Genomic DNA, 12,846 nt, shown 5'->3' with positions numbered 1-12,846 from the left:
AACATATTGGACATTCAGTTCTGGGTTTTCATTGTATTATACATCAGCAGGTTTTATGCGCAAAGGCTAGTTTCAAGCCACTGGAAGATATTATGAGCATTGTAACAAAATTGGTCAATTTTATATCGGCATGCACTTTAAATAAACGAAAATTTATAGAATTATTAAGTGAAGTAAACTCAGTGTATAATGGTTTACTTATGTACACCAACGTCCAATGGTTAAGTCGTTGGAAAGTTCTTCAAAGATTTGTTGAGTGTCTAGATGAAGTCAGACTTTTTTTACATAATAAGAAAATCACTGAAAAATACAATCAATTAATGAACATCGAATGGCTTTAGAAATTAATGTTTTTTACTAATTTGTGTTTACATTTAAATGAATTAAATGTTATACTGCAAGGTGTTAACAAGACAATTATTGTCATGTTTGATTTAATCAAAGCATTCGAAGCTAAATTACTAATTTTTAATTGTGACGTTATTTCCAATACCTTCCAATATTTTCCAAATATAAAAAAAAATTCTTTGCCGATCTAGAATCCCATGAAAAAACAGATCAAATTAAATTGACAAAAGAGTTTTCTACAGTTATTCAGTCGATAATCAACAAATTTTATTCAAGATTTATGCAGTTCAGGCAATTTGCGGAGACATCAAAATTAATTTGCATCCGGACACATCAACAAATAAACTCAATTTGGAGATTTTCGAGTGGCTGAATTTGAAATGCAACTAATCGATTTTCAATCTAGTTCTATATGGAAACAAAAGTTTGTCGATTTGAGAAATGACTTGGAAATAATGGAAAATGATCGATTATTGGGTGCAATTAAAAAGAATGCAGAAGAGGAAATATTGAGAACATGGAATGCCATTCCTGAAACCTTTTGCTGTTTATAAAAACTAGCATCATCATCATCAAATTCCTGCCAAGTACCCTCAAGGGGTGTACAGGATATGATAGTACTACATGAAAAAAACTACATCATTATTAATTTCCTGTCTACAATTTTCCTCCAAATCAGTCTGTTACTTGTCAAGACTCCAACATTATCAGATCTTATATTTCTATAGTCTAAAGCACTTTGTACTGTATCAATCCACCTACATCTTGGTCTTCCTCTGGGTCGTTTTGCTGCCAACCTGGCAGAGAACACTTGTTTTGCTAATCTTTCCTCGCCCATTCTGTTTAAGTGACCATACCACCTGAGATTAGCTCTGCTAACGCATTCCTGGATGTTGACAATGTCAAGTTCTTTCCTAATATCCTCGTTTTTAATATGATATTGCCATTGATGCCATCTGTTCACGCCTATAATCTTTCTCAGGACTCTCATATCTGTGGTCTCTAGTCTTTGGTCAAGTGTTTTACTTCTGACCCAGCTCTCAGATCCATAAGTTAAAACTGGTTTGAACACTGTCTTGTACACAGCTAATTTAGTGTTCCGACTAATTTCTCTCCTATTCCATATGAATTTATTCAATTGACTTCCCACCATACCAGCTTTGCTGATTCTGTTGTCTATTTCTATATTTATTTTACTATCTTCAGTAAAAATTGTGCCTAAATAGCTGAAATGTTTTACTTGTTCCACAGGTTCTCCATTCACAACACAGTTGACATTTTCAATGATTCTGCCTATTTTCATTGTCTTTGTATTTTTATTGCTGACCTTCATACCATATCTATTACAACAGCTATTCAATTTAGTCAGAGAATCTTGCAGACTTGTAGCAGATTTATTTAGAACTATAACATCATCTGCATAAAGCAAAGAGCTGACATTAACATCTCCAATTTTGATATCATGTTTAATACCACTTTCCTTCATAATGTGATCCATATAGATAATGAATAACAGAAGGGATAATGTACATCCTTGTCTCACACCAGATTTAACATTAAACCATCTTCCTGTACTTCCTTCAATTCTAACTGCTGACTTACAACTCAAATAAAGACTAAGTATTGCTTGATATAATGCCCCATTGACACTATATAACTGCAGCATATTGAATAGCTTCTCTCTTGGCACCTTGTCATATGCCTTTTCCAGATCGACAAAACTTAAATACAGATCTTTGTTATATTCCTATGCTTTCTCGACTATTTGTCGTAAAGTGTAGATCTGATCCTGACAGCCTCTATTTGGCCTGAACCCAGCTTGTTCTTCACCAAGCTTTTCTTCCGCAATTCTTCTCAACCGTTTCTCAAGTATACTTGCATAGATCTTGCCAGGAAACACTCAGTAGGGAAATACCTCTGTAATTCTCACATTCAATTTTATTTCCTTTTTTATATATGGGTGCTATCAGATCTTTACTCCAATCATCTGGAATTTGTCTCTCTCTCTGTCCAGGCTTTCTGCACTATGCAGTGCAGACACTGTAAGACTCTTATACCACCATACTTCAGCATTTCTGGTCGAATATCATCTACTCCTGCTGCCTTTCCACATTTCAAGCCTTTGATGGCTTTTTCTACTTCTAGTATGGATATGTATTTCTGACTGCATGCCTGGTCAGTGTTTTTTTACCACTGTGCTGTCATCACTGCTTGTTTCATTTAGCAGTTTTTCAAAGTAATTAATCCATACATCAAGGATATCTTTTTCTCCCGTTTTCATGTCACCTTTATCATTTCTAATTCCTTTTACAGCACTCTTTCCTCCATTCTTAAGCTTCTTCAACAACCTCCAGAATATTTTGCCACCTTCTTGATATTTATTTTCTATATTCTTGCCAAAGTCCTCCCATGACTTTTGTTTAGCTAGTTTTACACAGTGTCTAGCATTCTTGCATTTGTCTCTATATTCTCTAAGAGCACAAGCTGACTTATTTGACAGGAACTTTTGGTATGCTTTCTTCTTTTCCTTCACTGCCTCTTTAACTTCCTGTGTCCACCAGGGAGTTCTGATTTTTTTATCCTTACAGATAACCTCACCACATGCCTCTCTGGCAGAATCAATCAATGTTTTCTTCAGAGTTTGCCACTGAATCTCCAAGGTTTGATTCCTGTTCTCAAACTCATTCATTTTTTCTTCAATAATCTTTGTGTATTTTAGCCTACAGCCCACATCTGAGAGCTGCTCAACTTTTATTTGCTTTAAAACTTTCTTACGTGTTATTCTCTTCAATATGAAATTCAATTTTATCCTGCTCAAGACTAAATAGTGATCACTTCCAATTTCAAATCCTCTGTACACTCTGGTGTCCTGCACCAGGGAGAAAACATCACTATCAACAATAACATAGTCAATGAGACTTTTCTTATTCCTAGCCTCTTCTCTCCATGTGAATTTGTGCACATTTTTATGTTGGAACATGGTGTTAGTAATAACCAGTCCATGTCCTGAGCAGAAATCCAACAGATATTTGCCATTATTATTAGCTTTGCTCTTTTCTCCAAATTTTCCCAAAATATTTTTGTATGTCTCACAATCATTTCCTACTCTGCTATTTAGATCCCCAACAAGGACCAACTTTTCATTTTTCATTGTGTCAGTTGCTTTTTCTAAAGCCTCAAAAAATTCCTCCACTTCTACCTTAGTAGAATCTTCTGTGGGACCATAGGCACAAATAAGTCTCATTGTCCAGTTCCCCATTCTCATATTTGCCCGCATTACTCTACTTGAGACTGACTGCTATTCAAGAAGAGTAGCCTCGTATTTTCTGTTGAATACTATGGCTACTCCTTCTTTTCCTTGATTGTCATTGCCTGAATATAACATTTTGTATTTATTGCTCAGAAAGAACTCACCAGTTTTGGTCTTTTTTGTTTCAGTCACCCCTATTATGTCGATCTGGTACTTATCTAATTCCTCAGCTAGCTCCATTTCTTTGCCATTCAGGCTTCTTACGTTGATAGTACCGATCTTTAACTCTGGTGATGTTGAGTTGGGGTTTATTTTCAGATTTGTTCCAGTAGCTGACTTTTCGCTGTTCGTCCTGGTTCCCTGGCGAAAACAACGGGGGCCTTGTTTAACCGGGCGACGCCCCAGCCGGCATGAAATTTTGTCATGTTGTACCATCATTTTTTATTTTGGTTTAACCAATAAGAATACAATTTGGTCGGCTAAATCCCAAATTGCCAGCCCATCCTCGTTAGTTCAGTATCCAAGTAGATACCCAACAAGGTGCACCACGAGAAGGTGAGGATTGGACATTAGGTCAGAAGCCCTGGTCGGTTCTCCGCATTCCTTTAAAGGCTATGTGGAGGTCTCCTCTCAGTTATACAGCTTTGACGGCTATATTAACAATTTTCTCCTCTATATATGCTTGTGAGTCATTATTTTTCGAAATGAATTTTATAAAAGACAGTTTAAGAAATAGAATGACTGATGATTCTAGTTCTGCATGTGTATTACTAAAAGTGACAAAATATGAACCTGATATAAAGCATTTGGCATCTAATGTACAACAGCAAAAATCTCATTAATAAATTGATAGATTGATATTGACAAATTAATGAAAGGTTGATATTGATTTGTATACGACAATGTGTATGTCAAATTATGAGTTAATTTTTATGAAATTCTATGTTAATTTTTAAACTTGTCTCAATAAAATTCTGCAATTAATTTTGTATTAATTAATGTTAATTAATTAATTAGTGTTTTATTAATTAGTTGCTGACCTGCCCGGCACGTCAGCAACTTGATTTGTAAATTTTGACATGCGGACATAAAAAGGTTTGCCACCACTGCTCTAGTTCAATGACCTGTAGTTAGTTTATGAGACTAGTCTTGATTACAATGTATCTTCTAAAGTATTAGTGTTAACAAATGACAAAAAAAAAAGCAAGAGAAATACATAACTGCTTTCTAGCACTCCTTCAGCTTGATGGTACAAAAATGGTTGAGGATCCAGGCAGAAGTCTGAACCAGCCTAAAAAAATTAATGACAATGTAATTTATGAATCATCAAAAAATAATATTAGATGCAAATAAATAATGAATTACACATTTGCAGTAGCAAAATCACCACTGCACATATCATGCAGATAAAAGTAAATAAATGATAACCCAAATACTGAATAGTTTTTTTAATGACACAGACATTTTCTTATGCACATAAGGTAAATATAGGTACACCCCGATTTTCAGAAAACAGATGGTCTGGCACCTTCTTTAATCCAGACAAAGTTACGAGAGTGCACCTGACTAATTCACTGATCCACTAAAGATGACGTTACTTGTGGTATACACTTACTTATTTACATTTGAAGTTGGTGGCGACATCTTGATCACTTATATTTAAACCATAGTAGGGTTTCTAAGGTGGGTCCAGTTCACAGTGGTAGTAGTAGTGAGAGTGGTAGTATCAAGCATAAACACAAGTCCATATTAATACAAGATAAGAAAGAAGTATAGAAATAACAGACAGTGATGTTTTCATCGCAAAAGTAGTATGATACTGGTTGGCCAATTGTTTGATAAAAAAAAAAAAAAAAAGCAAATGTACAAATATTTAAATTATTTTCGGGTAGTGAATTCAAGAAGCAAGTAAATCGTAAATAAATTATGAAAATGGTAGGAGTACTGAACATGATTGAGTGATGATGGAATGGTTTTGATGTCAGAGTGATGGAGTGGACTTGTTGGATAGCATGTTAATAGAACAGGCTATGTTACTCTATCAAAAAATAAAAAAATAAATCAGCTAACACCTTTTATTCCCTTATAGGGAGTAGGCGAGGCCTTTATACCCTATCTAGCTTTTGGAGATTGAGTAGGCAGTTCAATCTCCACTGGTAGCCAATCAGAGATAGCTGGCCCATGTCTATCACTAATTATAGAAGCCACAGATGAAGAAGCTGGCTAACAAGTGCTGCCATCTCTTAGTATCTAACCCTAACAAGATATGTTACTGTCTGAAATAATGTGGGTACTATGGTTGATTTTCTTGAGTTTCTGGGATGAAAAATCCAAGTTTCCAGGAGGAAAAACCTGCTTGCCCATGCCAGAGATCAACTAACTCGGGAACCGGTCGAAGAAAGGCTTAGAAAAAGTTCCTCCAGTAGGCGACTAGACCTGAACTTAAGTTAAACTTCGAGCGACCAAGCGCCACTTCCACTGAACTACACAGGCCTCTCAATGTTACTCTATAAAGAACTTAAATAAGAACATGAATATGACTAGCAAAGGATGGCTTCAAAGATTTAATTAAACATCACAGAATTTTAATTTCTATCCATGAAGTGTGCATGTGGTGAGAAATGGTTTGCAAACCATGAAGAAGATACAGAGTATATGGACAAATTTCTTAAACTTGTAGCTACTCCATTCTAAGGAAGTGTATAATGCTGATAAACTGCATTATATTGGTGATGCAAAGGATATTAACAGCGGAGGATAAAGAGAGGCTAATAGGATTCAGACCATCCAAGGACAGAGTTAGTCTTGGGGTGTCCAAACGCAGCAGGCGCATAGATTTAAGTCACTAGTAATACAAAAAACTAAATGCTATAGGCCTTGAAAGGCATTAAAATTTATTCTGTAATATAATGTGCAGATTAAAATTGCTGGACTACCACATGTGATGTTAGAATGATTTGAATTGTGCCTGAAGCCTGAGAACACTACATCTGTAGCCCTACCAGAAAACTGAAAAATTCTTCTCATTTGTTCAGAATGAGAAGAATTTTGTGTAAGAAAAATGTTTATACAGTTTCAAGACAGGAATATTATGCTCTGTGAAGACTCACTTTTCATGTAACATTTGTTAGATGTAAATACCTATAGAAATAGTTATTAAAGAAATTAACATGAAAGAAGTTCGGTTTGTCATTAGTACTTGAGAGAAGGTCAAGACTCAATGCTAACGAAATAATTGCTTAAGTTGTGGCTTGTCATGACACGTAATAATCCTTCTGATGTAAATATTGGCAAAGACTTTATAGAATTTAATATATCAAAGGAGAAATAAGTTGTTCATGACTTGATTGAGTATTCAAAATGCATTGCTGAACCTGCTGCCTATCGTTCATCACTATACTGTACGTCCACAGATGTGTGAAATCTTTGATGCTTCTGTGCATGTCAGAAGAAGGAGAATCCATTCCAATATTAAAGTAATGAAGATGCTTCGTGGGATAGAATATTACAGGAATATTATGCTCTGTGAAGGCTCACTTTTCATATAACATTTGTTAGCTGTAAATGCTGATGCCTATAGAAATATTTATTAAAGAAATTAATATGAAAGAAGTTCGGTTTGTCACTAGTACTTGAGAGAAGGTCAAGACTGACTCAATGTGAACAAAATAATGGCTTAAGTTGTGGCTTGTCATGACACGTAATAATCCTTCTGATGTAAATATTGGCAATGACTTTATAGAATTTAACATATCAAAGGAGAAATAAGTTGTTCATGACTTGATTGAGTATTCAAAATGCATTGCTGAACCTGCTGCATGTCGTTCATCACTATACTGTACGTCCGCAGATGTGAGACCCTTTGACGCTTCTGTGCATGTCAGAAGAAGGAGAATCCATTCCAATATTAAGGTAATCAATACGTTTCATGGGATGGGTGTTTATTATTATATGTTGGAAAATTAGCTTTCCTTTTATTAAAATTCTACTTCTTAAAGTGGTAACTATTTTGCTTGTACAACAGTTGGAAAATTTACTTATAAAACACGTGATTTTGTGTGTTGGTGACCAATTCGTACATCCTTTATTTCTTTCTCCCCATTATGAATTGACTATTCTTGGCACATTGCCAGGCTCGGTTCTATGAAGTGTGGACGTACAATACTGATTGAAATTGTGTAGATACTGTTTTGAAAATCCTGATAAAAAAACAACGAAAGTAATGAAGATAACAGCGATGAAAATGAAGCAGATGTAGATGAAAACTTACTACTGACTAGTTGATTTATTTGGTGGATGCATTAATCAAAGGGCTAGAGTAAACGCACCTTTGTGACAGAACATGAGCTAATCAATTTTCATTTGATGTATGAAAATGAAAATTGATATGTTATATAGGGAAATATCAAAGCGCATTAAACATCACTTCAAAATGTTCTGATTTTCCCTGCAATATGACAGACCCATAATTAATCAAATCAGCTATGAAGTAAATGGTAATCCAGGTAGCACACAGCTTCCAGATGTTACAATCTCAGTCAAATTCTAAATTTTTGAATGTGGGAGTGGTACTAATGCAACATTTTTCATAAGTATATCAGTTAAACTTCTTTTCATTTATACTATACAGATAAACCCATATCATTTTTACTGTACTAATGTATAAATTTCATTAAATCACTTAATCACCTTTAATTATTTAAGTGTTTTAGCTGTTTATGGGTACTTTAGAAACATGAGATGTACAAGTAGGTCATAGGTGTACTGATGAATTATCATCATCATGCACCCATCACTAGTCCAGCAAAATGGCTAATCTGGGAAGGGTTGGTGTATACAATTACAAAGGGAACTGGAAAAATCGGGTATACTTGCTTTTTACTATTGTTTTACTCCCTCCCCATATTTTTGTACTAATAAATAATAATCCATAATGGAGAAATTAAATGCTACAGAATGTTCCACAAAGCAATTCATAAATTTTTCATATTTTAAAGATGGAATATGTTTTGTTTTCATTTAAGAACATTAACAAAGAGCATGCATTCTTTCAAAATTTCTGATGAGATAAATAGCTGTTTTTGAACCTTAAAACATCTGGAATAATCCTGATTCATTTCAAAACATATAACTGATTAAAACAAATATAAGACAGCTATAAGCCATTATTCATATTTTTTGTTCTCTCATAGTATATATCTTGCAAATCTTACAAAAATCAAACTGTTGGTCCACTATGTAGACTTGCCACTAAATGATAAATGGATGCAGATATTTTTTGGTCCATTCTTCCATCAAAACAGCAAACTAGTTCCTGAAGTTGGATGTGGATAGGTTCACATTAGGAGTCTGTGGTGTTCTGTTTAATGTTTGCACTCCTATTTGCTCAAACCACATCACAATAACCTTTGTGGTACATTGCTACATTAATATGCAATTAAGTCATTTCCATAGTACTGACATCATCATACTGACATTCTGGAAAATTTTATGTTCAGTTTTTCTGGATACTACAGAAAATGATATTAGTCTAAACCAGGAGGAATATCTTCAAATATAACAGCACTGTCAGCATTTACCAAATAGGTTGATATACTCTGGTAAATAATGGCCTCCTAAAAACTGCCATACCTAAGCACATTAATCTGTTTTCAACAGATATATCATCACTTCATACTACAGCTTTCCAGCAGTAACTGTCAAATCACAGCAGGTTTTGCTCTATGCAAGCTGGCTAGGGGGGGGGGGGGGGGGCACTAGTGGGATATTGCTGGATTTTTGCTTGGTTACATGCAGCAGCCCTTCCATGGAAACCAAAGACATGAAGGTCATATTTATATGCATATAAGTCTTCTGATTCAAACTTCTGCAATTGTGAAAATCCACAACATTCAATGAGAGGAATGCACAACCATTTTTAGCATACTTTTCTATTGCTTTCAGTTAAATTTATGTGGTCTGCCCGATGTTTCCTAAGTTTCTCTTCACCATCACACATCACAGTTGATCTCAGATGCTCTAATTATGCTGCAATTGCATAAACTGATTGATAAATTATAGCAGTTAACTCTAAACTATATCCCATTTTTTGTAGTGTATACAACTACATTATTTTACAATATTATTACAGCCTTTGCCTTTATACCATGTTGTCTCATGGTTGGCTACCATATGCAGCGCTCAAGAAAAATAGTGTCTATAATTTTTGCAGAATAGCATATGTACAGCTAGCACAACAATTAGGCAAATTAGGGAGATCTATTTAGCCACAAAGAGAACTATGAAACAGAATTTTAACTATCAATAAATTTACTGTAGTGAAAATTAAGATAAAACTAAACACCTCATGGGGAAAATATCAAGAAGTTGCGATACTAACAGCACTTTATTGTCACATGCAAGCAACAGGTTAATGAAAGAAACAATATAATGACTTTTCTCTTGAACATTAAGAGGGTGCAGGCTTTTTGCCTACATGAGGAAGCTGGACTGTTAATGGAAATTGATGGGCAGCTTTGTTTTTTATGAGTTCAGAGAAAAGTGCAGGAATTTTTGTTTCATTTTTATCTGATCCAAAATACCTACTCCAGAAATCAAACAACCAACTTTTTGAAGCCCCTTTAAGCCTCCAATAAGTGGGAGAGTAACCTCACACAGAGTTATGAAATTTATCTACCACCTAAAAGCATTTGACATACATCCATGCCTATGGCAGGATTTGAAACTACAACCTATTTTTTGTTGGAGAGTGAATACGCTAATGACTTGGCAAATCAGGCCAGAAGGCATTATGCCTTGACCAAAAAAGCCTTTTTTTTTTAAGTTGATGTATATATGGATATGATTTCTGCAGAAAAGGATAAAACAGTTTGTCGAAACTATAAGACAACCTGATCATGTGTATGTGTTCTGAACAAGATTACATTTTATCTGGTAGTATCGAAAACCAAGAGGAAGTGAAGTGAAATGAGCTGCTCTAATCACACTGAAGAAGAGTAAGGAGATTGGTATGTAAAGCATTTGTTCATCATCATCATCAACAAATTCCTGCCATGCTATCCTCAAGGTGTGAACAGGATATTATGATAGTACTACATGAAAAACTTACATCATTACTAACTTCCTATCAACAATTTTCCTCCAAATTACTCTGTTATCTGTCAAGACTTCAATATTATCAGATCTTATATTTCTGTCTTGTAATGCACTTTTTACGGTATCAATCCACCTATATCTCGGTCTTCCTCTGGAGGTCTTTTTCCTGCCAACCTGGCAGAAACACTTGTTTTGCTAATCTTTCATCTCCCATTCTGTTTAAGTAACCATAACATACCACCTGAGATTAGCTCTGCTAACAATGTGAAGTTCTTTCTTAATATCCTTGTTTTTAATATGATATTGCCATTGATGCCATCTGTCAATGCCACTAATCTTTCTCGGGCCTCTGATATCTGTTGTCTTTAGTCATTGATCAAGTGCCCTATTTCTAACCCAGCTTTCAGATCCATAAGTTAAAATTAATTTGAACACTGTCTTGTATACAGCTAATTTAGTGTTTTGACTAATTTCTCTCTTATTCCATATAAATTTATTCAGTTGACTTCCTACCATACCAGCTTTGTTGATTCTGTTGTCTATTTCCATATTTAATTTAAAGTATTCACTAAATATTGTGCCTAAGTAGCTGAAATGTTTTACTTGTTCTATAGGTTTCTAATTCACGATGCAGTTGATATTTTCAATGTTTCTACTGATTTTTATTGTCTTTGTCTAGTTATTGCTGATTTTCATACCAAATTTATTACAACATTTATTCAATTCAGTCAGGGCAGATTTGTACTGGATCCATTTAAAGTATAACATCATCTGCATAAAGTAAAGAGCTGAGATTGACATCTCCAATTTTGATACCAGGTTTAATACCACTTTCCTTCATAATGCAATCCATATAGATAATGAATAACAGAGGAGATAATGTACATCCTTGTCTGACTCCAGATTTAATATCAAATTATCTTCCTGTACTTCAATTCGGACTACTGACTTACAACTCAAATAAAGACCAAGTATTGCTTGATATAATGCCCTATTGACACCATATAACTGTAGCACCTTGTCATGTGCCTTTTCCAGATCTACAAAACTTAAATACAGATCATTGTTGTATTTCCACAATTTCTCAACTGTATATAGTAAAGTGAAAATCTGATCCTGACAGCCTCTATTTGGCCTGAATCCAGCTTGTTCTTCACCAAGCTTTTCTTCCACAATTCTTCTCAACCGTTTCTCAAGTATACTTGCATAGATCTTGCCGGAAACTCAGTAGAAAAATACCTCTGTAATTCACATTCAGTTTTATTTCCCTTTTTATATATTGGTACTATGAGAGCTCTACTCCAATCACCTGGAATTCATCCCTCTATCCAGGCCTTCTGAACTATGCAGTGCAGCCACTGTAAGACCTTTATACCTCCATACCTAAGCATTTCTGGTGATCTATCCCTGCTGCCTTTCCACATTTCAGGCTTTTGATGGCTTTTTCTATTTCAAGTATGGATATGTATTCCTGATTGCATGCCTGTTGAGTGTTTTTTAACATTGTGCTGTGACTGATTGTTTCGTTTACAATTTTTCGAAGTGATTACTCCATACATCAAGGATATCTTTTTCACCAGTTTTCATGTCACCTTTATCGTCTCTAATTCCTTTTACAGCACTCTTTTCTCCATTTCTGAGCTTCATCAACAACCTCCAGAATATCTTGCCACTTTCTTGATATTTATTTTCTATGTTCTTAGCAAAGTCTTCCCATGACTTTTGTTTAGCTAGTTTTACACAGTGTTTAGCTTTTTCTTTTCTTTTCTTTTTTATACATTCGACTCTGTATTCTCTAAGAGCACAAGCTGACTTATTTGCCAGGAACTTTTGATATTCTGTCTTCTTTTCCTTCACTGCCTCTTTCACCATGGAGCTCTGATTTTTCTATCCTTGCAGACAACCTCAACACATGCCATGCCTCTCTGGCTGAATCAATCAATGTTTTCTTCAGTATTTGCCAGTGAATCTCCAAGGTTTGGTTCCTATTCTTAAACTCTTTTCATTTTTTCTTGAATAATGTTGAATACTGGATATCTTGTTTTATTGTTAATTTTCATATTTTAATAATCTGATCACTATCACTAGTGTCCAAAAGCTAAGAGCAAACTATATTTTTACTTGTATATGAAAAAAGTTTCATGGCTATAGCT

The 12,846-nt window shown here is 34.7% G+C and overlaps 1 protein-coding gene across 3 annotated transcripts in view; it reads right to left on the bottom strand.

Moving 5' to 3' along the window:
• Positions 1–12,846, bottom strand: part of LOC150109024 (protein tweety-like) — a 322,889-nt gene that overhangs the window by 205,399 nt on the left and 104,644 nt on the right. For all 3 annotated transcript variants that reach the window (XM_090411409.1, XM_090411402.1, XM_090411414.1), the window contains exon 8: positions 4,820–4,889. In XM_090411409.1, the coding sequence (XP_090267535.1) occupies positions 4,820–4,889 (70 nt within the window). The remainder of the gene's footprint in view (positions 1–4,819; positions 4,890–12,846) is intronic.

This window comes from Typopeltis vanoorti, chromosome 2 (genome assembly GCF_054136105.1).
Source record: "Typopeltis vanoorti isolate ZY-2024b chromosome 2, IOZ_Tvanoo_1.0, whole genome shotgun sequence".
In the NCBI taxonomy this organism is placed as follows: domain Eukaryota; kingdom Metazoa; phylum Arthropoda; class Arachnida; order Uropygi; family Thelyphonidae; genus Typopeltis; species Typopeltis vanoorti.
This window is presented reverse-complemented; position numbering and strand designations above follow the sequence as displayed.